The 26,400-nt window shown below is 40.5% G+C and overlaps 5 protein-coding genes across 7 annotated transcripts in view; 1 reads left to right on the forward strand and 4 right to left on the reverse strand.

Moving 5' to 3' along the window:
• LOC146652492 (uncharacterized) overlaps nucleotides 1-1,377 on the forward strand; it is a 28,430-nt gene extending 27,053 nt beyond the window's left edge. The window contains exons 17-19 of the mRNA XM_085382813.1: nucleotides 158-307; nucleotides 821-902; nucleotides 1,099-1,377. Coding sequence (XP_085238939.1) covers nucleotides 158-307; nucleotides 821-902; nucleotides 1,099-1,251 — 385 coding nt within the window. The 3' untranslated portion in view covers nucleotides 1,252-1,377. The remainder of the gene's footprint in view (nucleotides 1-157; nucleotides 308-820; nucleotides 903-1,098) is intronic.
• A 196-nt stretch (nucleotides 1,378-1,573) lies between these two features.
• Nucleotides 1,574-2,969, reverse strand: LOC146652494 (gremlin-1-like). Its single transcript, XM_085382812.1, has 2 exons — nucleotides 2,885-2,969; nucleotides 1,574-2,719 (listed from the first exon to the last, which is right to left on the reverse strand). Exon 2 carries the CDS (start codon nucleotides 2,709-2,711, stop codon nucleotides 2,172-2,174), a length of 540 nt encoding a protein of 179 aa, XP_085238938.1. The 5' UTR covers nucleotides 2,712-2,719; nucleotides 2,885-2,969; the 3' UTR covers nucleotides 1,574-2,171.
• Nucleotides 2,970-3,117: 148 nt separating this feature from the next.
• Nucleotides 3,118-8,170, reverse strand: scg5 (secretogranin V). 2 transcript variants are annotated; one of them, XM_085382393.1, is made up of 6 exons: nucleotides 8,096-8,170; nucleotides 7,466-7,691; nucleotides 5,984-6,133; nucleotides 5,587-5,696; nucleotides 4,370-4,423; nucleotides 3,118-4,158 (listed from the first exon to the last, which is right to left on the reverse strand). In XM_085382393.1, the coding sequence occupies exons 1-6, from the start codon at nucleotides 8,165-8,167 to the stop codon at nucleotides 4,030-4,032; spliced, it is 741 nt and encodes a 246-aa protein (XP_085238519.1). In that variant the 5' UTR covers nucleotides 8,168-8,170; the 3' UTR covers nucleotides 3,118-4,029. The 2 variants fall into 2 exon arrangements, with proteins under 2 accessions (XP_085238519.1, XP_085238518.1); XM_085382392.1 differs by having other exon boundaries at nucleotides 5,587-5,699.
• A 621-nt stretch (nucleotides 8,171-8,791) lies between these two features.
• On the reverse strand, nucleotides 8,792-11,180 carry LOC146652496 (inactive Rho GTPase-activating protein 11B-like). 2 transcript variants are annotated; one of them, XM_085383244.1, is made up of 8 exons: nucleotides 10,952-11,180; nucleotides 10,777-10,873; nucleotides 10,181-10,365; nucleotides 9,823-9,974; nucleotides 9,622-9,729; nucleotides 9,349-9,516; nucleotides 9,178-9,268; nucleotides 8,792-8,933 (listed from the first exon to the last, which is right to left on the reverse strand). In XM_085383244.1, exons 1-8 carry the CDS (start codon nucleotides 11,125-11,127, stop codon nucleotides 8,858-8,860), a joined length of 1,053 nt encoding a protein of 350 aa, XP_085239370.1. In that variant the 5' UTR covers nucleotides 11,128-11,180; the 3' UTR covers nucleotides 8,792-8,857. The 2 variants fall into 2 exon arrangements, with proteins under 2 accessions (XP_085239370.1, XP_085239369.1); XM_085383243.1 differs by having other exon boundaries at nucleotides 10,181-10,437.
• Nucleotides 11,181-18,231: 7,051 nt separating this feature from the next.
• Nucleotides 18,232-21,974, reverse strand: actc1a (actin alpha cardiac muscle 1a). Its single transcript, XM_085382572.1, has 8 exons — nucleotides 21,821-21,974; nucleotides 20,434-20,587; nucleotides 20,191-20,319; nucleotides 19,915-20,110; nucleotides 19,661-19,822; nucleotides 19,222-19,413; nucleotides 18,642-18,823; nucleotides 18,232-18,503 (listed from the first exon to the last, which is right to left on the reverse strand). The coding sequence occupies exons 2-8, from the start codon at nucleotides 20,560-20,562 to the stop codon at nucleotides 18,360-18,362; spliced, it is 1,134 nt and encodes a 377-aa protein (XP_085238698.1). The 5' UTR covers nucleotides 20,563-20,587; nucleotides 21,821-21,974; the 3' UTR covers nucleotides 18,232-18,359.
• Between the last annotated feature and the right edge of the window lie 4,426 nt (nucleotides 21,975-26,400).

Raw genomic sequence — 26,400 nt, forward strand, 5'->3', positions numbered from 1 at the left:
TGTTAAAGTTATAGAAGTGTAATAACAGGTATTACTGAAACAAAGTGCTGAGGAGGACAAAGCAGAGGACCTGGGTTATGTTTTTAGATGAGAGGAGACACAAACACTAAGATGAAATAAAATTTTGATCTTGATTTTTTTAAATACTTGTTTTCAGTTTCGAGGACTTGATCCTGTACTTTGGGGTAATGCCTAAGACGGGGGAGACGGAGGTGACAGCTGGCTATTTCTTCATGCTCTGGTTTGAGTTTTCTGCCGACTTCAAGACCAGGTGGAAAAGGGAGAACAAGAATATCTCTAAAGAGAGGTAAGTAATAGCTGTGTGTGTGTATGTGTGTGTGTCACCCTTTGTAAACAGGTTCACAAAAACCACCTCAAGGGGAATCACTAAATTAAAAACTAAAGAAATATAATCCTCTAATAAAGACCTTACCGATACCCTGTGTGGGAAAACAATGTGTTTGTCTTCACTTAATTATTGCAACATAAGAATGAAACATAACAATTATATCTAATATTAGAAAACTGTTATGAATCCTTTTAGCTCTTTATTAGTCTTTTTTAACATTTAACCAATCCAACATTAATCTGACACAAAAGGCAAATATCTCTCAGTGACATCAGTAAAGGTGATATTGTTTATATATTAGCTGGCATCAGTGTTTATCCAACGTATAGGTGCATCTGTAACTGCTGGCTTAAAGAGTATTTTGCACATTTCTATTTCTCTACTTTACGTTTTGCTGCATATTTATAGAATAGCTTGGCCTCATTGTGGTTCTCTGGAGTGTTTTCATTTACTAAATGCTTCACTTTGCAGGTTAAAAGAGGCTCAGCAGTCAGTGAAGAGGATTACCGGAGAGAAGAAGGTGGAGACGAGAAAGACCAACCCCAGCAGCCTGGTAAGACTGGAATCAGTTGATTTACTGAGGAAGCAAAAAGATTTGCCTTAGATGACATTTGTGGAATTAGGCCTTAAATGTGAAAAACAGATCAACTCATACCAACTCAGGAATTCTCTTGCAAAGTTACTTTTTTAGCATTGCTGCTTTTATCGACTTAATAGAAAATCTTTTTGGAAATTTCTTCTTTTCTCAGTCCAGTCTAAATTTGCTCCCAACAGAAAGAGCGACTGCGTCAGAAAGAAGCCAGCATATCTTCAACTTAAAGAAACCAAAAAAAATTGTTTATATCCAAATCATTCTAACCACCGGATTATGTCCTCACAAAGCTGGATCCAACAGGATGTGAGCAAGGGTACCAAACATGCATGGTCCTTGAAAAATGTAGTTTATTTATTTACTTGTATTTACTTGTATTTGTTAAGTGGAAGATTTATATTATAACCATATTATAACTTGTCGTCTAACATATATTTAAGTTTTAAATATTAAAAAAAATCTTCTGTGCAATATTTAGACATAAGTAACAGCTTCAACTGTGTATAGACAGATACATTTTTGCATCAAATCTAAACTGTAAAATCAAATCTTTTACAATATTTTTCCACAAATAAAATCATTGCTCATAGAAAACTGTGATGCAATAGCTTGAATGCAGTTTTATTTACAAGTGCCATTACAATGAATGATACACAAATTATGCACAGCCATGAAATCAAGTGGCTTTTAGCAGTGCATGTATAAAAGTGTATGTCTCTAAAACCTTCAGCTCCATGTCCCACACAGTGGAAACAATGCAACCTCTGAAGTCATCTTATATTTTTGCACATCCATTAGCTTGTTGGGTTTTTTTTGTTTGTTTGTTTGTTTGGACAAATTTTGTCACTGGACTGCCGCAAACCAGCCTGCACCTCAACGGTTCGCATTGGCCTAAAACTTCCTGTCTGCAAGTGCATGTGCCAACACATCCAAGTCTGTTTACACTCACAAAACTGCAAGCGGCGACTGATAATTGGCAGATGTTTGGTCATTGTGTGGTAAAGTTGTATTTGCAGGTCAAATTATCACCTTATACAGAACGTGACACATGAATCTCCCACTTAGCAGTGTGTACTGTCTTTTAGCAGATTTAGTGGTCAACTGTCTCTCCCCCCAAGCATGTTCCTCACTTTTCTATTCCAACTTATGCGCCTTTTAAGCAAAATAGACTCTCCCTTCTATATTTTTCACAGAAGACAATATTACTGGCCAGCATGTTTTAGTTTGTGGCTAATCCATATCGATAGTAGTGCAGCGGCACAGCTTTACGCGCTGGACTCGTTTCCTCTTAGTGCTGGGCGTCTGTCCCGGACAGAGGAGGGTGTATGTGACGGTGCTGAAGGCTTTGGGTTTGCAGGCCGAACAGGAGCGAAAGGCGTTTCCGTCCTGGTACTTGTTCCGCGGGATGTAAAAGGAGTTGCACTGTCCGTAGCAAAACCTGTTAATGATGGTGCGGCGAAGGCAGCCCTCCTCCTCTATGGTCTGCTTGAGCGGCTGTGTCTTACACCAGTCCAGCCGCAGGTATCTACGCTCAGTGACGTGCAGCGCTTCCTGGCTGGACTCCGGCACTTCGTATGTTGAGGTTACTGGCCCCGTTGCGCGAGAAATTAATCCAATAAGAGGGGGCTGTACACACGTCGACGATTCATTCGGGCTGTGTTTGTTTGGCTGTGGAAACGCGCTTTGAAAGCTCTGAGCTTTCGTATTATTCAGCGGGGTGAGTAGCAGTGCCAAAACGACTGCAAAGCTCTGCACTGAATGTGTCTGCATCGTTGAACCTGAAAGGAAAACGGAACAAAAGTTAAGTCCTCGATGGAAAGGAATTTACGCACAACTTTTACGCACACATAAAGCACCATAGAAGCAAGCAGTGGATAATTTTATACACAAGTTATATATATATTATACACATTTCAGAACCAATATCTGTTAAGTGGAGTTACCTGTTTTTTTTTTTTTTTTTTTTTTTTAAACTCCTAGCGTGAAAACAATTATCCAGTCAGCATGCGTGTCTTCTAGAGGTCCGCCGTCCTCAGTTGTGGTTTTATGGATTACACAGTGAGGAGATATCCAATTTTGAGTTTCTCCAGAACACGCCCCCAAACCCATATCCACTCCATCCTGCCTGTCTGTGAATGCAAATCAAAATCCTCTTCCAAACTTTGTTGATGCAGATAAACAGTTTATTTGATTTAACAGAACACAACCATTTAGACAAGATGAAGCAACCCAGTGAATAAATACTGAACATGCTATAGTGAAGTATTGCACCATCATCCTTTGAATGGCAAAGTAAGACTTTTACCAGAATTACTGGCAAGTATTTGATTGGAAATAGAAATACACGTCTTACACAAGACACCAAAGTAATTCGTCACATACAAAATGAATTTGTATTAATAAACCAATCTCTGTACATCCAAGAAAAACTTTGATATAACATTCGTTCAGATCAATATATATTTATACAAAGTATTGTTATGATAGAGGGATAGATATACTGTACACTGTCAGATCAGTATTTACCAGCATATATTCTATTATTTTGGGGTTGATTTAGGGTTAATTCTCTGGCAATGTGGTAGTGTGTTACATCTCTTAAAAATAAGAAAAGAAGCAAACAGTTGGTATAAATGAACTGAGATCTCCTTTTCCCCCTATAAAGAGCCCAGATCTTCAGTGTTTTAATAAATACAGTATGACAGATATCATGGCAGGCTGATCTTTTTTCATTCCTATATCTCACTTGTGAGTATTTCTGCTAAGAGACAGAGTTGTTTCAGGGAAAACCTATTTTATTGCCAAGGCAAGATTTCAAACTACCAACCAAAAATAGCTTTTCAATCTTTAAAAAAAGAAAAGAACAAGGTCCATTGTAATTGCTGTTTGCAAAGCTCTGAGATCAAGAAATAAACATTTTTTTAAAACCAAAAGACAACTTGACAGATCCCATGTTTTTGCAATACAATCAAACAAAGCATTTACAAAACACACACAAAGACCCACTGACTGTTAACCAAAATGCTTAAATTATTAAAACCTTTTATCTGACAGTATGTTGTAATATTGCAGTGGGTATTGCAGGAGTTTAGGTTGTGGATTTGCTGGCAGCGGGGACAGAAGGTCCGTCTTCCTCCTCTTCCTCTGAGAAGTGAGGAACTGATTTTTTGGCAACGACATTGTCCAACCTCTGGCCCAATAAATATGGGTTGACACTCTGTGGACACAAGCATAAAACTGTTTGTACACAAACTTATAAACATGTCTATAAGTTGCATGCATCTGATTAAATTCAACAGAAATTCAAAGTGTGACTCTTGGCTTAACTCCCACCAGGGGTTAAACTCAGTGCAGAGTGCTCAGTTTTGTGATTTCTCAGACACAATCCCACACAGGAAAAGCAAAAAGACAACCAAGAAATAGTATACCCGTTTTCTTCTCTTTGGTCCACCCTTCAGTTTTTGGTACAAAAGTTCCTTGTTCTGAAAACAAAAGAATAAAAAAGCAGATTTCAGATCTAAAATCATGTATTCATTTGTTACGCTCAACAAATTGTTTGAATGCTCCTTTTAGGGAATAAAAACAGTGTTCTCAGTGGGTAACTTCCTCAGACCAGACATATCAGAGGACAAACTGGGAAATGGATCCATGCTAATTACAAGAAACTTTTATCTGATCTTTCAAATAACAGAAGTCTTGACTTTTTGTTTCTGCGGTTAGAAATGCAGCAGAACCCCAGAATCCACAAGTATGAGTACTGTTGCAATGTTGCCATCTCCGATGGCAAAAAATGGCTTATATAAGCCTCTTTTGGCAAACAGCTGACACTGATGGCCTTTTTCGGACCTTGGAAAATTGACATGAACCTCAAATGGTAAAAAAGCAAATATGGTCCAAATACCTCAAATTAATTAGAAGCCATGTTTGGCAGGTAAGATGATGCAGTTGGCAATCTGTAGTCTGTACTTTACCTTAAAGTGGCCCATGTGGTTAATAGTGAATAACACCCAAATATGTGAAGCAATATGGAAAAAGCTGACTGAGAATTCCAGCTGCGCACAAAGAAATGCCAAGTGATGATTCAATCAAGAGGGCTTTCCATTATTTCCAATCTTTGTTATTTTAACGTAACTGTCTGCAGTATCTACCAAAACTAAAACTGGGAAAATATTTGATTTTGCAAGTTTGCACCTTACAAAGAAATGAATAGCTTCTCGTTTTTATGGTAGTTTGATTTTAATGCATCCAACCTGGCCCGTGGAGATGTGGATTGCGATCGATTAATGATTGCTTGAAAACCTCGAGGGGTTTCTCTGTATTGTTGTACCGTCTTGACCTTACAATATAAAGCACCTTGAGGCAACTGTTGTTGTGATTTGCTCCTGATCATGATGACTCTGGTGTTCCAAATGCACATTTATTTGATCTCCTGCTGAAAAATATTTATGCAGTATTACTACTTTGTTGCTTTACTCTCTTTCATTTCATTATGAGGTAAATCTTTCTGTGTTCTGGACTTCTTCTGGCTATCAAATAATCTGAGACTCTGGGCAGTAGAATAAATTAAAATCAATAAATCAAAATAAACCAAGTAATTAGTCCATAATTAAATTAATCGATTCCTGAGGTCCTGTTTTGTACTCACCCACTTTGCCAGGGCAGGGTAATCATGTTCTGGGTCAAACAGGTGCTGGTGTTTTTGAAACTCTCTGCTGAACTCAGCTGTGTCAGGAGCATTTTCCAAACATCCATCTGCTGCTGTGTATGCAATAAATAGGTAGCAGAGAGAGAGTCACTTTTTTCTGTTCATTAGGCAAGCCATGTGTGTTCTGGAAAAGGCTAGCAGTGAATCAGAAAGCGATTAATGCACTTATTTATGTCATTACTTCCTTAAAGGCCAAAAAGAAGATGGAAAAACTATGCATATTCTTAAAAACAGCATTAATAGCAACATTTTCCATTAGCCCCATAAAAGGCCTGTGTTGATTCTGCAGAAATGAGTGTTTTTTTAAAAATACTCTGCACAGGGGAAGAATTCCTACCTGTCTTTCCCAGGGGACAGGGGTTTGGTGGGTCTGGGTAGCTGTGGTCATCACTGAAATCTTTGGGAACATTGTCCCCTGTGAGCTCTGCCACAATGTTGGGGATGTTTCCATAGGGGCCTAGATGCTGCAGTCCCTCATGGGCACCACCTGGTGGGGAAATCAGACACTACAGTCTCCACAAAATCATAAATGCAGCGTTACATGTCTTCCAAGTCCAAATAGCTTTGTTTACCAGGGGGGCAGCACAGAACTGTGGTCCCCCTTCCTTTCATGATCCAAATCTTTCGTACATTTTTGATTGCTTTTGAATGAATAACTGAGCTGTCATCACGATAGCAGGCAAGGAACTGTTCATATAATGTTGTATTATCAACTCTTGTATTATTCTAGGGTCTATACCTTACACAATAAAGTGCCTTGAGGGAACAGTTGTTGTGATTTGGCACCATATAAATAAAATTGAATTGAACTGAATAAGATTGTTAATAAAAATCTATGATGTGCCTGTAAGTCTGCACAGTTTGAAATCTCCACACATTTTAAACATTTATTTCTCAACATACGGTAGTCTTTATCGCATCATCTTGCTCAGTGTCTGCTACACAGAATGAAGCATACAGGATCAAGATTAGCCTCTTAACTTGCTTGCAGCCTAATACTGTTCTTAGTCTTTTTAGTACTCAACTATATCAGAGGTCAGAGGTCAAGGCAAACCATAATAACTGTAAATGTGATTATACTGATAACTGTGAGCAATTATAAACATAAAGCAAGTTTACAATTAACCTTATATGATATTATGGCCATTTTTTGTTAGTGTTCTTTTAATGTCATCAGAAAGAAAAGACTGATGGTTTTGCAGATTGTTTTTTAATTGTGCTAAGTTGTGGTGGGTTATTTCATAGACACAGAGTCACATCTGACACCACTTTACTGCCTTAAACAACTACTGATAGCTAAACCATTCATAGACTCGTCTCTCTTTTTGTTAACAGCTCACTGAGTGCGTGTCCTCTCCCTCTCCACTTCTTCCTTCTTGTCCATTAGCTACCACTTTGATAGAATAAATTAGCTGTAGAGTATGGTGTGGACTAAACCACTTGGCTTCATTTGTAAAGGGTGAAAAACTGCAAATAAAAACAAACTTTTAATTTTAGGCTTTGCAAGGATCCCTCCTGCCACTTTTCCAGCTATGATGGCCCTAATGTTTATATCCGTTGGGTTTAAGCATTCAGTATTTTTCTGGTCTCAAGGGGATATGAAAATCTGTTACCCATTTTACCCATCCATAAGTCAATATTTCAGGTTATCTGAAAATTTCAAGATTTCCTCAAGTTTAGATTTTATTAGATTTTATCCACAAGATGAAAATTTGAAGAAAAAAATAAAAAATACAGAGTTAAGACAGATGAAGTGGTGGGGAATATTGCCTCCAATATTCTTAAACTAGAAGATCCTTCATAAATCTCTATAACATACCCTGTATGCTCTGAGGCCCAACAATGTTGGTAGCCTGGTGTGCAGGATACTCCACCCTGGGCCGAGCAATGCCGAGCTGCTCCATGACACCGTGCAGGAGGCGCTGGATGTCGGCCTCAGACACCTGGTCAGCCGTACGGGGACTGCGGGCTGGAGCTCTGCCGAGCTGTAGGCACAGCAGGAGGCTGAGTAACGATAACCGCACCGCCGAGCCCATTTTCGTTATCTACAGGGAGAAACACACACACACACACACACAGTAGCTCACAGATGTTTATTCGTGTGCAAACACGGATGAATTTCCTGTTATAAACATATACGCAATTATTTGTGGATAAAGATCCATAATACGACAAAATCGCCTGAATTGAATGTCATTGTGGGCAAAACAAACAAAAACAAGGCATCATGTGGTCCGTAAAATGAATAAATCTTTGATGCGCCACTTACTCTGTAAACAGAGTCATTAAGGCCGTTGTGAAAAGCCTATAAATAGCTCCCCATCAACCAAAAACGGCTTCACTTATAATGAAACTCAATATAAACATGTAATTACATAGATTTTTATTTATTGTTGTTACAACGGAATCGCGAAGGATCAAAAATCAGATTTCTGCATTTTCCCCTTACCTTGTTTGCGTTTAAGGAGGGAGACCTGCTGAGGGAGACCTCCGTCAAGTCGTCCACAAAGAAAACGCACATTTCCGGATCTTCAAAATAAAGCTTTACAAACGCGGAGGAACAAAAAGCCAAACACAGATTTTCGTCTAAATTCACTCTGTCCCAAGTTGATTCACCAGCGTTCTGCGCATTATTCGTTTATGGGCAGCGTTTGGTGAAATTTTTTTATTTTCCGTCTCGTTTTGTTTTGAAGAGTTGATTTCTGATGTCTTCATACGTGTACATTTTACAACCTTGCATCCGTCTCGTTTCAGATGCAGTTGCCAGGAAACAGCAAATCCACTTTTCCCATTGGCTATGACAAAGTGCCATTTACTCTTCGGGAGCGCTACACTGACGCTACAAATCCGAGCCCAAATGCATTTTTCCCCATTTAGTAGTGGCTACTCCGTTTTCCATGTTCTTATATTTCAGAATAATTTCTTTTTTAACAATAAAGAAAGGAAATGGGACTCCTCAAAACTGGGTTCGGCTATAATACACAGAAAATTTAATAAAATTGACTTTAGGAAAGGAGAGAGACTAAAATATATCTTTATTTAATGAAAAATGTATGGGAAAGCCGTACATACATTGTTCAGTCTCTTGTTACATAAATACAGTTAAAAAAACAACTAAAACAAATCATAAAACATAGCTTCCCCCCCCCAAACCACTCTTGTCAACCTCCTGGTTGATCAGAGGTCTTGACTTTAGGGAAACAAGCATGAATTATAGTGACGAGCGTCTTCTCCAAAGCATGAGCTTTAGTTTTCCTGCAGGAGAGCCATCGACACCTCTGGTGAACCTGATGATGATCCATATGTAAAGCACAGAGGCACATTGAACAAATACACAGCAGACAGTGCGCATTTGGCCAAAGCCGATAAGCACCATGGTTTATTCTACAGTTAACATTTGCTTTACTTGAAGCGGCTCCTTGAAACCAAATGCTGAAACCAAGTAGCATCAACTCTAAGCCTTAGCTCTCTAATTTGTCACTGATGTTAGAGTGAACACTGAAGTTAAATTTATAAACCTTTACCGTTTACCTTTTTAGACCATCTTGTGGCATCTTGTTTAACTTTTTTTCAGCTGCAATGACATCATCCAACAAAGCTGCTGCAGGCCTGAAGCTTTGATCTAGAAACGGTTTTTAGATTAGACTGCACAAATAAAATATTCTCACACATTCCAGTCTGATTCTTTCGCCATATAATTACCTGCTGAAGGCATGTAGGTCCTGAACAAAAGGATGTTGGGGAAAGAATCCAGGCCAAGGCTTCTCCTCAGCGTTGGTCTGTCTCCTGATGTGGACCCGTGGCTCTGCTCTGGTGGCCTGAGCTTCGACCCTCCCTGAATCAAGGGCACCGTCTTTACAGAGCGCATTCCTGCATGTGTTTGAGAAATTTAAGCTCGAGAATTCAAATAGTAAAAACTGGTTAAATATAATTTGAACGGAGTGATTTGCTCAGTAACTTCTGTGGTCTTTTTACCTTTGAAACTGTGCCGCTTTTTACTTCTACTTTTGGAGCCAACATCTTTCACAAAATGGAAGTTCATCAGATATTCCATACTATCGATTACAGTTTTGGGAATCACACCTATTGTCATACAGATTAAAACATTGCATATAAAGCATTGCATATAAAGCCACTTGAAATTTTTTTATCAACACCAAATAACTGGTCTTTTACCAAATAAATGAGGATTTTCAATGAAGGTGCGCAGAACAAGAACTCTGAGCTCAAGCCGTCCTTCAGACATCTCTGTCGTGTTTGGCGGGGGTAATAGACATGGAGCGAAGACTATAGCCAGGTTGGAGCTGGTCATCAAGTTCTCGCTGCATCTGACAGCAGTACATACAGTGAAAAAAAACAATATCAGGTCTCCTGAACTATCATGTTGTTTCCATCTGAAGCACACAACCTGGGGCAGAACCAGCTTTGACAGAAACACTTGTTTCCTAGACAAAAATGACTTTAAATCGGCACTTTGTGTATGCGACTAATTTCTGCTAACGTTTAATTAAAAAAAAAAAAAATCCTTTCATACCGCTGGGAAACTTTTGCCAAGTAGTCGAACATGTAATGCAGACAGGAGGCGTTTCTTGCAGGAAGGAGACAGGACAGCAGCTGGAGGGCTGCCATCCTGTCCTGTAGGTTGGGCAGAGACTGAGCTTTGAGCATAGCTGCATGAAGCTCCGAGGGAAACAGCGGCTCTGGCAGCTCCCTGCAAAACTGTTTGATCAGAGTGGCCACATCATAGGGGAGGGCAGTGGACAGACAACTCTCTCCTCGATTCAGTTTGGCCTAAACCAGACACAACAAGAGCAAAAAAAAAAAAAAAAAGAGCATATCTGCATGTAGTGTTGTTGTAGTAGTTTGTCTAGCTATAACCAGATTAAACTGTTTAATAGATATAATTAACATTAGAAACACCCATTCAGTTTCAACAAACATCCTTTTTGAAGGATTCGTAAAACTATTTTATTTGCCTGTATTTGTACCCTACAAACATGTGGCAACTACTGCAAATGTAGAAGTGTAGGTGACAGGTCAGTAAAGTGACTTAAACCACTAGATGGCACTATTGCTCCAGAAAATATTGTGGAACTAAGACTTAAAACAAACAAACATTGAGACTCTTACCCTGAGAGTCTTAATACGAGCAAGACAGCCTGGTTTTCTGAAAAGGCCCACAGTCCCACCACGCTCCAGAAGGAAAGAACAAGCGTCCACCAAAAAGCTGGGACACAAATTATTAAGCAAAGTTTTAGAAGTGTTCCTCCCAAGTTACATTTAATGATTTCCCTTTCCCACTCACCAAGGTACAAGCCCAAATTCAGGAATGTAACACCTGGGCAAATTTTCCAGAGGAACACCAAAGATCTTTGAACCGCTGATCATCAGTCTCTCCCTTTTCTTCTCAAGACTCTTGATAGAGATCCCATAAAGGACTTGAAGGTGGAACCGAATGACATTGCTGTCTGTAAGCTTCATGATTTGACCGGAAGCAAAGAAAAACCTAAGCACATTAACGGCCTTTCACCGTGGTACCACAATCTCTGCAAACTCAGTAATGAGTAAAGGAGGTGGGCTTTATTATTCTAATCCGTATCACCTGCCACACAGGAAGTGAGCGCTGAAGGGAAAGTGATGCATTCAGGAGTGGTGTAAAACGTGAGTCACTTTAGATTGCTATTGAAACACTTTTACAGTAATTCTTTTTTTCCGGAAGTGGGTGTTTCAGTTTCACAACATCTTTATATCAGCAGTGTTTCAGCAGTATTTCCCCACATGTACGACAAACATTTGTAGAAGTGCAGAAGACTGTAAAGTTGTAGCCAAATACTGTTTGAGATCTTTCAGTATTGATCGCAGTGATACTAATAAATGCTAGTGTGAATGCACTTGTTTGAACATACTTGAGTGCCAGCTCCCAAATCTAGAACTGATTAAATGCATTTTTACTGAAAACATACCAGCACTGGGGCCGATAAAGTCATCACCACAAAATTACTGCCTAAATGTTGGAACCGCTGACATCAGTGGCTGTGCAAGACATTTATGATTATTCACAGATGTAGCCTACAAATTCCTCATTCCCAGAATTTTCTTTTGCTGGAAATTATACCACCTTATACTACATAATGTGGGTTTGGCTCTTAAAAGGCCAGTAGCTTAACAGAAGCAGCATACTGATGGCGTTGTAGCCAAGATGTTATTTAGTTGGTGGGTTGTGGGAGTGCAACTAACAAAAAAAGTGATTCGAAAGCATTAATGTTTGTCGTTAAAGGGTTCAAACTCCCACTATCATCTTTCTGAAGTATGCTGCAATTAGACTGAAGCTTTTTAGGGCCCGAGCACTGAGAGTGCGAAGGCCCTATTGTATCTGCTCCGTTTCTTCTTCTTCTTCTTCTTCTTCTTCTTCTTATTATTATTATTATTATTATTATTATTATTATTATTATTATTATTATTATTATTTTTCTTATTCTTATTCTTATTATTCTTATTCTTATTCTTATTCTTATTCTTATTCTTCTTATTCTTATTCTTATTCTTATTCTTAATATTATTATTATTATTATTCAGGCAAAACAAGGGCCTTGTTGAGGGCCTAAACATGCTCAAAAACTCATGAAATTTTGCACACATGCCAGGTCTGGTGAAAAATTTTGTATTTTAATGGTTTTACATATGGGCATGTGAAAATGGCTCTGTATTCGCCACCTATGCCTTGTAAAATACAGCCCTATGACCACATCGTTTGAGCTACATGTATGAAATCTGGCACACATGTGTATCATGCCAAGACAAACAAAAAAGTCTGTGGGCCCATTGAGGCAAACCCAACAGGAAGTCCGCAATTTAGAAGTGAAGGTGACATTTTGACTCTAATTTTTCCATTTCCATGCCTCAAACTTTTTCAAATTCCTCCTTGGGATTTGGTCGTATAAGCTTCATCTTTGGTCAGTGTCAACTACACACCTGGGCCATGTTAAATTGCAGAGCCACGGCGAATTTCGATGACTCGCCATGAAAATCGTATTGCCTCTCATTCTGTCATACATTGTCCAATCTGGGCCAAAGAGCACACATATGATAAGGCTCCAGCCCTGAACATATTTCAACTGCCATATTTGACATCAAGGACAGCGCCACCTAGTGGGAACAGGAAATGTCATGTTTTACACTTTGGGGTACAGTATAGTGATGGGTGACATCTGCAGCCTCAAATTTCTCCAGGAAAGCCTTAAGGAGTTGGTCTTGGGTTACAGTGAAAACTGTGAGTTTTCGCAGAAGGGTGTGACCCCGAAAGCATGGCGAACTTTAATGTCTCGCCATGAAGAAACAAATTAGTATAACTCAATGAAATCCAGTCTGATCAGTACCAGACTTTACAGGCGTGATGTCAGGGCCGACCTGAACAGATTGATGTGCCTATTGTCAGGAATACGCAGAACGCCACCGAGTGGCAACAGGAAATGTCATGTCTTTCACTTTGTTGTACTGATTTCCACTGGTTCATCGTGGCCACCTCAAAAGCGGTGAATATCACCATCAGTCCCTCATGATGCTTCAGTGCGAAAATTGTGACTTTAAACTAAACGGCGCACCCTGGTGGCAACGCGGTTCACCATGAAAGATGAAGTGGCTTTTGAGGGGCTTGGAAAGTTTAAAAAGTCTTGAAATTTCAAAGCATCAGCCCCTGCTCTGTGTTTTATCTATGAGTCTGAAACCTGTTAAGCTTATGGAAGATATTAAGATGTACAAAAAAGTCTCTTGGAGCAATATGCCAAATCCAACAGGAAGTCAGCCATTTTAAAATTAATGTGTAATTTTAGCGACATTTTCCCCTCTTTTCAGGCACTGTACTTTGATGAACTCCTCCAAGGGATTTCATCAGATTGGACCGATCTGCAGTGCGTGGCATCTAAAGACCTTTGTGATGTTAAATTGCAAAGCTTTTTACAATCAGGGAAACGGGGTCGTCATGGCGGCATGTGGAGTCTTCAGTCACCAATTCTGAATCATAACTAACATTAAAAACATGTTTAAGAAGGAAAGAGAGCAAATAAATCTGATTAACATCTGATCTTTGTGTTTTTTGTTCAATATCAGCATGACCTGTGTATACATACACAAACTTTATTAAAAGAGATAACATGACGTGTTTCCATCATGTAGTAATTGTTAGGTTTAAATGTACCAGAACAGTTAGACACTGTGAAACACATACAGTCTTCAAAATGTTTGATTAATATTTTTATTGTGAATATTAATCAAGATTAAAGTAACAGTGTGCAAAATCTCAACACTAGATGTCAGTACATAGCAGACTGCATTCAACCGATTTCTGTTTTCGTACCCCTCCTAGTTCAAATACACAATCCCAACTAAGGTGGCTTCCATTTATCTGTAGTGAGTGTGTGCTGTCAGTCCGCTGTTTAGCCATTAACTTTGTCATGAGTTCAGGTTCCAGTGCTTTCACCCATTCAGTCAGCCACTCATCTTCTTTTTTATTTTTATTTTTATTTTTATTTTTTTTCTGCCTGTCCCGTTTGGTTCTTTTGCCATCAGAATTATTGTCTAAAGGCGAAGAAAGATGCCCAACGGATTTACTTTACCAAATTGACCATCCCAGCCTTGCCATAATGGTCTATTTTTTATTCACCTTTTATTGTTTATTTTATTTATTTTTTATTTTCACTTGCTAGATACGGAACAGACTTGAATGAGGAAAATAAAAGGGAGAAAGGAAGAGGGGGGAGAAAAACAGCGGAGAAGAGGGATGGGGATAAAGGGCAAAAAAACAAAAACCAACTAAATAAGCAGACAAAAAAATACATATATCAATCACCTGGATCACCTGTTGAGAAAGAAAAAAGAAAACAAGCAGAAGAAAACGAGAGCAACATAATAAACAACATCACGATGATATATGGGAATATAACTGTAAATACTAAATGTTAAACATTATTGTGCACGTAATATCGACAGCGCACAGTGCGCTTTGAGGTAGGAGCCAAAAATGGTAAATGGTAAATGGCCTGCATTTGTATAGCGCTTTTCTAGTCCCTAAGGACCCCAAAGCGCTTCACACTACATTCAGTCATTCACCCATTCACACACACATTCACACACTGGCGATGGCAAGCTACATTGTAGCCACAGCTGCCCTGGGGCGCACTGACAGAGGGTGTAGTTTGTGTGTGTGAGCACCCGTGTGTACACCTGTGAGCATGGACCCGCTTGTTTTTAAAAGGTTCCTTCATGTAATGATCTGCTAGAGGGTGTGGGGAGCCACAGCCCCGTCCACCAGGGCATGAAGCAGGTATGGAGGAGATCAAAACTCCAAACATCCAGAGGCCCCCAGAACACAAGAGACCAAGGAAGACCAACAGAGGGGCAGCCACGCCACTATCCCAGAAAGAGCTGAGGAGAGCCCCAGATGAGGGGTCACTCAGCAGCCGCGGAGCAGAAGCCAGGGGGGGTTGCAGTGACGTGCCCGTGCGCTCCGCCGGCAGCCAGCTGCGCCAGAGGGACCGATCCAAGGGCTGAGAGGCAGAGGGCACCCCACCCTCAATTCAATTCAATTCAATTCAATTCAATTCAATTCAATTCAATTCAATTCAATTCAATTTTATTTATATAGCGCCAAATCACAACAAAAGTCGCCTCAAGGCGCGAAGTGGCCCGAGCGAGCCCCAGGCTCCAGGCCCCGATAAGCAGCCACCAAGGAGTGAGCTGGTGTGTACCTGGACGCCCATCCCCGGACACAAAGAACCAATGCACCGATGTCTGAGGGTGTCTGCCACTTGCAGGGGAAGTGGTGGGGGGAGATACAGTGGGGCAAAAAAGTATTTAGTCAGCCACCGATTGTGCAAGTTCCCCCACTTAAAATGATGACAGAGGTCAGTAATTTGCACCAGAGGTACACTTCAACCGTGAGAGACAGAATGTGAAAAAAAATCCATGAATCCACATGGTAGGATTTGTAAAGAATTTATTCGTAAATCAGGGTGGAAAATAAGTATTTGGTCAATAACAAAAATATAACTCAATACTTTGTAACATAACCTTTGTTGGCAATAACAGAGGTCAAACGTTTACTATAGGTCTTTACCAGGTTTGAACACACAGTAGCTGGTATTTTGGCCCATTCCTCCATGCAGATCTTCTCGAGAGCAGTGATGTTTTGGGGCTGTCGCCGAGCAACACGGACTTTCAACTCCCACCACAGATTTTCTATGGGGTTGAGGTCTGGAGACTGGCTAGGCCACTCCAGGACTTTCAAATGCTTCTTACGGAGCCACTCCTTTGTTGCCCGGGCGGTGTGTTTTGGATCATTGTCATGTTGGAAGACCCAGCCTCGTTTCATCTTCAAAGTTCTCACTGATGGAAGGAGGTTTTGGCTCAAAATCTCACGATACATGGCCCCATTCATTCTGTCCTTAACACGGATCAGTCGTCCTGTCCCCTTGGCAGAAAAACAGCCCCATAGCATGATGTTTCCACCCCCATGCTTCACAGTAGGTATGGTGTTCTTGGGATGCAACTCAGTATTCGTCTTCCTCCAAACACGACGAGTTGAGTTTATACCAAAAAGTTCTACTTTGGTTTCATCTGACCACATGACATTCTCCCAATCCTCTGCTGTATCATCCATGTGCTCTCTGGCAAACTTCAGACGGGCCTGGACATGCACTGGCTTCAGCAGCGGAACACGTCTGGCACTGCGGGATTTGATTCCCTGCCGTTGTAGTGTGTTACTGATGGTGACCTTTGTTACTTTGGTCCCAGCTCTCTGCAGGTCATTCACCAGGTCTCCCCGTGTGGTTCTGGGATCTTTGCTCACTGTTCTCATGATCATTTTGACCCCACGGGATGAGATCTTGCGTGGAGCCCCAGATCGAGGGAGATTATCAGTGGTCTTGTATGTCTTCCATTTTCTGATGATTGCTCCCACAGTTGATTTTTTCACACCAAGCTGCTTGCCTATTGTAGATTCACTCTTCCCATCTTCCGGATTGTTAGGAATTCCGGAATCGGAATGTTCGGAATGCGGCATAGTTCCGGAATGTTTGGAATTCCAGAATCGGAATGTTCGGAATGTTCGGAATGCGACAACGTTCCGGAATTCCAGAATGCGCCATAGTTCCGGAATGTTCGGAATCGGAATGTTCGGAATGTTCGGAATGCGACAACGTTCCGGAATTCCAGAATGCGCCATAGTTCCGGAATGTTCGGAATCGGAATGTTCGGAATGTTCGGAATGCGCCAGAGTTCCGGAATGTTAGGAATTCCGGAATCGGAATGTTCGGAATGCGCCAAGGTTCCGGAATGTTAGGAATTCCGGAATCAGAATGTTCGGAATGTTTGGAATGCGCCAAGGTTCCGGAATGTTCGGAATTCCGTAATCAGAATGTTCGGAATTCCGTAATTGGAATGTTCGGAATGCGCCATAATTCCGGAATGTTCGGAATTCCGGAATGCGCTAAGGTTCCGGAATTAAGGAATGCGCCATAGTTCCGGAATGTTTGGAATTCCGGAATCGGAATGTTCGGAATTCCAGAATCAGAATGTTCAGAATGCGCCAAGGTTCCGGAATGTTCGGAACTCCTCCAAGGGATTTCGTCAGATTGACGCGATATCTTCTGTGTGGAATCTAAAGACCTTTGTGATGTTAAATTGCGAAGCTTTTTACGTTCAGGGAAACGGGGTGGTCATGGCGGCACGTGGAGTTTCAATCACTCGCCAAAAAGCAGTAATCTGCTGTCACTCAAAAACACAATGTCCAATCTCTCCGGTCGCAGGCATGATGAGACTCGAGCTTGGAAATGTTTGTTATGCCAATTGTCAGTAATGGCTAGAGCGCCACCTAGTGGGACGACTATAATCGTGATTGAATGAGATGAATTGTTAGCTGGTGGTTAAATGCATGAATTCCATCAATGTGACATCAGATCAGACGTGCTGGTTGTAGGTGTTGGGCGTGGCTCGACGTGCCGGGGTTCGAGGGCCCTCATAACGCTGCTTGCAGCTTTAATTTATTTTTGTTTTTTCTGATAGCAATAAAGGTAAAGCAGTGTTTCAACTATTCTATCTTGCATACCAAAATGTATAAAACTCTGTGTAAACCACAGACTGATCAAAACCAGCTTGCTATAATGTGTGTAAGACTGGCGTTATTTAGATACTAATTGATAATAATAAATGCATCAGTTTATCATTTTATTAACTGCAGGGTCTATAAGGAAAGAAAGCAGTCACAGAATAGTGTTGCTGAAGTTTTCAACCCTTTAACTATAGTAGTTGACCATCATTGTTTATTTAAGCAGTTTAACTTTTGAGCTATAGAAAACTGAAAATGCCTTGAAAAGGGCAGTTTGTTAAAATAATTAAAAGTTTATTTAGTCTTCATTAAAATGGTTTATGTAACCACTCTTTTGCTAAAAGTGCACTTTTTTTAGAGTATACTGTATATTTGTGTTGCCATCTTTTTCAAACACACTATTTATTCATCTGAAGTATTGTATTTGTTTTTCAGAATTATATTTGATGTTCTTTGGGGAAAAAGCATGACTCCAACTCTCTGGATTACTGATAAAAGGAACTATATTTATTACAACAGTACATGTATATACAGCAAAAGGAACAGTAGAAATACAGAAATAGAAGCAAAGCTGGTGTGGTTGGTTTTGAGATTTTTGGTGATGTCTGAAGATTTAGAAGCACTTCCTGTGGACGATGGAGGGGCCAGCCTCATCGTACTCCTGCTTGCTGATCCACATCTGCTGGAAGGTGGACAGAGAGGCCAGGATGGAGCCACCGATCCAGACGGAGTATTTCCTCTCAGGGGGAGCAATGATCTGGAAGGAGTGGATAGGAAAATCAGGAATGAAGTACATATTAGAACATTTTACACCATGCCAAAATTTGAACAAAAGGCTTGCTTATTTCTTCTTTGACAAAATACATTTTAATAACTTTGCACTCCTTGGACTCACTTTGATCTTCATTGTGCTGGGAGCCAGGGCAGTGATTTCTTTCTGCATACGATCAGCAATACCAGGGTACATGGTGGTACCACCAGAGAGCACGTTGTTGGCATACAGGTCCTTACGGATATCAATGTCACACTTCATGATGCTGTTGTAGGCCGTCTCATGAATGCCAGCAGACTCCATACCTGGGGAAAAGTTGTAAAGAGGTAAGTATTCATGCAGCTAACAGTGGTGGTCGTTGCAATACATTTAAGATGTAGACAATAAAACAAGAAGAAACTCAGGAGATAAAATGCTACTAGTTATCATTTACACATCATTTTAGTAAGATTCGTAAGTGTCTATGAATTAATAGCGTTATAGATATAAAGGGCTATTAGGGGAGGCTATACTGAACTCAGAACTCCAGTATAGTGTATTATGAATTATATTTATACACAGCCTATATATGGCTTTATTGTTCTTATGGGACATTAGGTCCCATGAGAACAATACACCTAAGTAGATACTACTATTGCTGGTATTGGTATGAAACCAAAATATATTTTGTGCCTTTCTGTGAATGTGCGGTGGATCGACTGACCAATAAAAGAAGGCTGGAACAAGGTCTCCGGGCAACGGAAACGCTCGTTTCCGATGGTGATGACCTGACCGTCAGGGAGTTCATAGCTCTTCTCCAGGGAGGAGGACGATGCGGCTGTGGCCATCTCATTCTCAAAGTCCAGAGCCACGTAACACAGTTTCTCCTTGATGTCACGCACAATCTCACGCTCAGCTAAATGGAGGAAATATCACAGTTCAGTCAACCAGGAAAAGTCTGTTTATATCTAGAACGTTCAGAATTCCGTTTGACAAAGCACGGTCACAGTATATGCATATTGCCTGTTCAGGAATTTGGAAACTGTAGGTAAGCTCATGTGATTAAAAGGCTAAAAATGTTGAAATAGATCACTGTTTACAGTTTACATTTTTCATTAAAATTCTGTGGGATTGTTTTTGGCTAAAGTTGGTAATTTTCTTACCAGTGGTGACAAAGGAGTAACCACGCTCAGTCAGGATCTTCATCAGGTAGTCAGTCAGGTCTCGACCAGCCAGATCCAGACGCATGATGGCGTGGGGCAGAGCATAACCTTCATAGATGGGCACATTGTGGGTCACACCATCACCGGAGTCCAGCACAATACCTGTCCAGTGAAGGCAGTAGTTTGTTAGAAGAAAATATGCACAGATTGATATGGTTTAACTTACATGCGACATTGCACAGAAGAGGGCTCACCAGTGGTACGGCCGGAGGCATAGAGGGACAGCACAGCCTGAATGGCCACATACATGGCTGGGACGTTGAAGGTCTCAAACATGATCTGGGTCATCTTTTCTCTGTTGGCTTTGGGATTGAGGGGAGCCTCTGTCAGCAGGGTGGGATGCTCCTCTGGGGCCACACGGAGCTCGTTGTAGAAGGTGTGGTGCCAGATCTGTGAATCCAGGAAAGAATGATGTTATTTGTTGACAAAAATAACATTTCAGTTTTCCCACATCTTTATATCTTTCGCACCTTCTCCATGTCGTCCCAGTTGGTGATGATGCCATGCTCGATTGGGTACTTCAGAGTCAGGATACCCCTCTTGCTCTGGGCCTCGTCTCCCACGTAGCTGTCCTTCTGACCCATACCTACCATCACACCCTGAGAATGAATAAAACAAACAAACTCAAGCTCAAGACTTAAAAACAGACATCTTGTGACAGGGCAACAAATATGTAATCTCCCAGAAACTTGGGGCCTTTCCCGTATTCCAACCTGGTGACGAGGACGTCCAACAATGGATGGGAAGACAGCACGGGGAGCATCATCACCGGCAAACCCAGCCTTGACCAGGCCAGAACCGTTGTCGCACACCAAGGCAGTGGTCTCGTCGTCGTCACACATGTTTGGTCTGTACCGGGCTGGCTTTCTATATAACACAAAAAATAGAAATTAATCAGAATTTTATGGTATATTTACAGAAATGTTTAAATGCATATTATTTCCATTTAAAGAAGCAGAAGTTCACATGAAGAAACAAAGTTGTGCAATTCTATGAAATAATGTAGCGCTATGTTCAGTATGAAGACACTTTTGAGTAGTCTAATCTCTCTGAGCCTTATAGCTGCTTGAAAAGCCAAAACAGGACCACCACCACACACTCATGGGTCTATTTTCAGCCTCTGGACTCTTGTAAAGCCCCCTCTGCCCCCACAACCCCTTCTTAGTATCTCATCGTTAAGCCAGAGCCAGTTAACAGCTGAGGCAGTGTGACTTTTGACAAGTGGCAGTGGAGGCCTGGCTCTCCTCTCAGCTGTCGCCACATAGTAGTCTCCTCTGTTTGGATGGAGACCATGTGCTTGGAGTCTTCCAGGCTCTCAGGCCTGAGCCTGCATCCCAAGTGCCAGCATCCCCTCTTTGAAGAGTCTTACCGCTGTCCTATTCTGTCTAATATGTCCTATAGTAGGCCACAACCCTGTAAACCTTAGAGACTGCTGTCTGTAACTGTGAATATGACCAAGTTACAAAAACTTGATTTTGAGAAACATAAAACTTGAATATAAAGGTATATTTTACCAATTATTATGTTCAGTAAATTAGTCTAATTATCAGTTTAGTTCAAGTAACATAACAGTTACATAAAAATCTGTAAAAAATCTTTATCTGTTGCTTTCCATACTACACAGCCCGACATTTAAATATAACCTAGAAATGTGGGAAATGACCTTTTTCAGAATGCTCTTTAACTTGTGCTAAAAACAGTAAAAACAGTAAAGCATCAGTGAGGAAGCCTTTTTAAGAAAAAATAATGAACTGATAATTTTCCTTATGTTGAGTCTAACCTGAGCTAGTGTTGTTTGCCTGTTTCTCCGAGTCAAGCATCACATATATCCTCCACCCTAAGGCTTGATGGCAACTGACTTGCCCTTATATACCGCAGCAGCCCTTAAACTATTCAGCACACACAACTTATCCTTTTACCACTCTTCAACAAAACAATAAAACATCTGCTTAGGCAAGAAACAACTTCTAGCTGTAATGAATACAGTATATCCATGTACTGGCTGTAATATACAGCAGCACTATCTGGTCATCCTCACTGACACCTATCCTCCAAAAAGCAGCATCTGAAACACAGCAATGATCCAGCAAAAGGACTCACCAAGTTGTAACCACAAGACTGGAGTTTCCACTGGGACAAAGGGGCAAGGGTGCAAGGGGTTCCTTAAATATGCCTCTGCGTCCTGGAGCTGGGGGACGGTGGGCGGGCTCAAGGGTTCACACAAGCCCAAATTAAGTGTTGCTCAGCAAAATAGTCCATTAAAGTGGATCCTGTGTCAGGAAATACCACCAATCTATAGAGATGCTGTCCTGGACATTGAATGCCATAGATAGAAGTAAGGGGGGGGGGGGGGGGGGGGGGGAAGCAGCAAGTGGAAAATTTATTAAAGATAGATGATTACATTATGAAGTATTTAAAAGGTACATGAAGGTTAAATGTGATAAATGACAGTGAATGTGGATCTTCTATATGATTAAGGATTTTAATGTTATATGCATGGGAGTATTATTAAAACCAATATTATTTGTACATGAAAATAGTGAATTTAGTTGTATTTTAGCTGTCAAATTATTTTTGTGGATTCTTTATAAATATAAAAGCTGAGCTTGTCGTACTCCCATCAGGGAAAAACAATCAGCTGCAAAACCATCAGTAAATAGTTTGTAATGGAGATTTATGCATAGCAACACATTTCTCCCATTCATAGTTTGTGGAGCTGCCATTCAGATCCCGAGGGATGTGTTAATATGACTAAGCTCAAACAGGGTCCTGGGGATGTGGATGATTAGATGGTGTGACAGTAATACGAGATCTTGCCTGAGCAGTCTGGTTAAGGAGTCGTCTACGGTGGACCTGCCTGGGAGAGTTTGCCAACGTCGTTTGTAAAGAGTGGGGGCCATAAAATTCCAGATAGCTGAGAGGCAATCATGTAAGGGGGTAAATGGAGGGAGCTAAAGGCAGTTCCAAAACCTCCACCAGACAACAGACTCCTGGGATGGCAAATGCAAGAGTGACGAGTATCCGTTCTCTGTTCTGATTGGCTCCAGAGTGTCCTTTTAGGGAAATACAGAGCAGCAGGTGCCAGAGTCTGCACGTCGCCACACAGACAGCGTAGCTCACACTCCTTATTCGTCAACTCACACTACCCCCATGTTGAAGCCAGAACAGGCAACAGCGAGTGCAGAAAGAATGTAAATACCCCCCGCAACATCAAGACTTTGAAATATTCCATTTGTAGCCATGTGCAAGGCAAAGGCACTACTAACCTACTTGCTGTTTTTTTCTACTCACATTTTTTTGACTCTCACGGTCTGTTTATACAATTCAACGTCCAAAAATTTGTTTTTTCACTGGATATCGCAACTTTCTTAAATTGTCCAGTTTATCAAATTTGCTGCGTAACGTTGGAAGGAATCTTTTCTCACCTACCATGAGCAGAATCATTTTTGTAATCAAGACAGATTTGAAAAGGATCTGGGGTCTTGTAAAGAGCTTGATATATCACTGGTGATCTCAGTGTCTATGGGGACTCCAACAAGAAAATCAGGCACGACCGCCCTGTGTTGATGTTGGATAGACTGTGCATAGATTATGTCAGGTCATATCTGAACACTGTGTTCTTCTATTTTCTATATTTACATTTTTATAGCAGCAGCAATCATAGTGCATGACCACAGTGCTTCAGGAGTCATTTGCCCTCTGATGATCTGCAAAAGGACTTAGAATTGAAAAAAGCATTCAGATCATATAGTTGGACAAGAAAACATGAATTCCTGCTTTTACGTGCACTCATGTTGTTGGCAAAGATGGACTTTCTACATATTAAATAGATATATGTGGTAGTTAAAAATCATATTTAACTGCAACTGAGTTAAATAAAGCAGTTTTATATATGGCTCTGCATTTATTTTGGAGCTATTTATTTGAGACTTTATAGACTGTGTGTTTTATTTGTGAAGAATAAAAAAATAACTAGAATTACTGCAGTAAAGTGTAAAAGTGTTACAACAGAAATGCTCAAATATACCTGTTTCAATATGGCGTTAGTGTGTGCTCACCATAATCTGGCTTGTTGTTCTGAGCAAAAACATATGAAGCAGAAAGATCACACCAGCCTTTGGGTGAAACTGCTTCTGTGTTTTGTCAACAGCTCCCTTGAAGTCAAAGAAGCACTTTTTGGCAGTCCTATCTTTATCGCCAGGTCTTAATCAGGAAAAAAGAGAATGGTCTTAAATGGGTCATGGTTTTGAGGGACATTCGTCCTTATAAGGGAATGTAGGAAGCACACAGTATGTCTGTCTTGACAGCTGCCTCCTTTGCAGCCCCCCACGTCCACATGCACACACTTAAGCAGCTGTTAGCAACAACTGCTTCTGCACAGCCTGTTAGGTACACAGGGGTTTGTTTATCATTTGACCATTTACAATATACCTTTCAGAAAAAAAAAAGACTGCTCTACATTTTCTAAAAATGTAGTGCTACACATTAGCAATTTGAGTAAAAGTTCATTTCTTCAGCATTTGAGGACCGTAAGGTTAAGCTATAAAAAATCTGCTGAATTTAGGTTAGATTGCTTTCAAATAGTTTTTTATATCTTCTAAACCTGAGTAGGTCTGGGATTATGTAAAAACAGTTTTTTAAATGTGTGTTCCCAGAGAGCAAGGAGACACTGAAACAATGTTTAGTCAATATCAGGTGATTCTATTGAATCAACGTTGAAATCTGATGTTGACCTAACGTCACTCTTGCACCCTTATTAATACTGAAACGTCAGGTTTTGATATGAAACCAATGTTGAACGCTGACATTGATTTAACATATAATTATGACACACTGTTAATATTGAAACAATGTTAGATTCTGATATTTAAACACTGTTGAACTATGACGTTGATTTTCCACCTCTTTCGCACAGTTGGTTTCTATTGAAACAACAGTAAAATCATGACTGGAAACCTACAGTTACAAATATATACAATCTATAGCTAATTTAATCAATACTAAACTACTGCAAGTTTCCATCAATACTTAAACCACCAGATAATTGTACAAATTGGACACCCTTTATATGTTAAAAATTATGTTACAATGTATCATGTCAATAGTAATATCCCGAAAATATAAAGCATCAGAAACAACAACAAAACAAACAACAAAACAAACAACAAAAAAAGGCCAATATACATGTATCATTTGCAAAATACTTTATTAAACGACAAAGTTTCCTTTTTACATTTCTTTGTTTCACATCACTTTTTGTTATTTACTCCGGGATGGGGATGGATGTTGGGCGCCCTGCACCACCCATACGATATGGAGCGCATCTGAGCCATTTCTGGACAGCTTGAGCAAAGACAAACTCAGACATAGAGTTCACCCCTACCTGCTGCGTCAGGCCATCTAGGACAAAAATAAACACAAAAAAAAATACAAATAACAAAAAGGGAAAAGGGGAATTAGAGCACATGAATAACCTCTTGTTAATTGTCTTCAGCTGGGAGAAAGTCTGTAAACTACTGGGCTGATAAACATGAAAGTCACCAGTAGGGATGGGTATTGATAAGATTTTAACGATTCCGATTCCATTTTCGATTCTGTTTAACGATTCGATTCTTTATCAATTCTCTTATCGATTCTTATTTTTAAAAAAGGAGAACACTAAAGTCGATTAGCTTAGAACTTTGTTTTATATCTTCTCTTTGAACAAGATAGAAATTTAGGAGTAACATGGCCTTACAAACCCAACAGTGAGATCTTAAGAGATCCACAGCCTACGGCTCTTCAATGGGGTGTCACAGGGTCCCCAGGAAAAAAAATGTAAATGTAAAATAATAAAATAAATATTCTCCTGTAGCAATAACAAAGTGTAACATAAATTATTCTGTAGCAATTACACAAGAATATCCAGAAATGTCCCTGCCTACAATTAAACACATTCACTTACCAAAGTGAAATCGGGGGCATCTGCTGTGGCAAATGGGTGCAAGCCTTTGACCACAAACTCAGTCACTGCTCGGTGACATTCGTCTATCCTGGCCTGAAAGGAGACGCTACCGGTACACTGCAGCGAGAACTGCCAGCATCTGAGCCAGCCAGACTGTCTGTCTCATCACGGTCACCTAAATGCACAGTAATGGCAGGTTTTGTAATAAGGCAGCTAACATAATATGCACTGTTGTTGATTATTTACCTGCCACATTAACGGGAGAGGACGTGCAAACGTTACCGCTGCTGCTGGGTTGAGATTCATGAGTCCGGAGCGGAATTAAAAACACGACATTCATTTAAGGTTATCGTGTGTTTTGTGAGCAAATGCTTTTGCATATTCGTAGTGTTTCCTCCCTTAAATGAAATATCTACTTTGCAAGTATTGCAAGTTGCCCTGTTGTCATCCGTTCTCGTAAAGTATGACCAAACTTTTGAGCATTTGAGCCGCTGGCGCCGTGTTTCCTGCCGAGTAAATGACACTCCGCAACGTGGTGACGTCATTCGGGGCGACTGGAATCGATAAGGGAATCGTTTGCAAAAATGGCAAACAATTCCAAGGAATTGAAACAGTGGGAACCGGTTCTTGTTGAGAACCGGTTTTTGATACCCATCCCTAGTCACCAGGCGGAAATCAGCAAACTGCCACATCACTTTGATTTTGAAAGAGCTATTAGCAGAACATTTGATATGTC

This window comes from Rhamphochromis longiceps, linkage group LG15 (genome assembly GCF_057381845.1).
Source record: "Rhamphochromis longiceps isolate RC_006_pf linkage group LG15, R_longiceps_female_GT1.1, whole genome shotgun sequence".
Lineage (NCBI taxonomy): Eukaryota > Metazoa > Chordata > Actinopteri > Cichliformes > Cichlidae > Rhamphochromis > Rhamphochromis longiceps.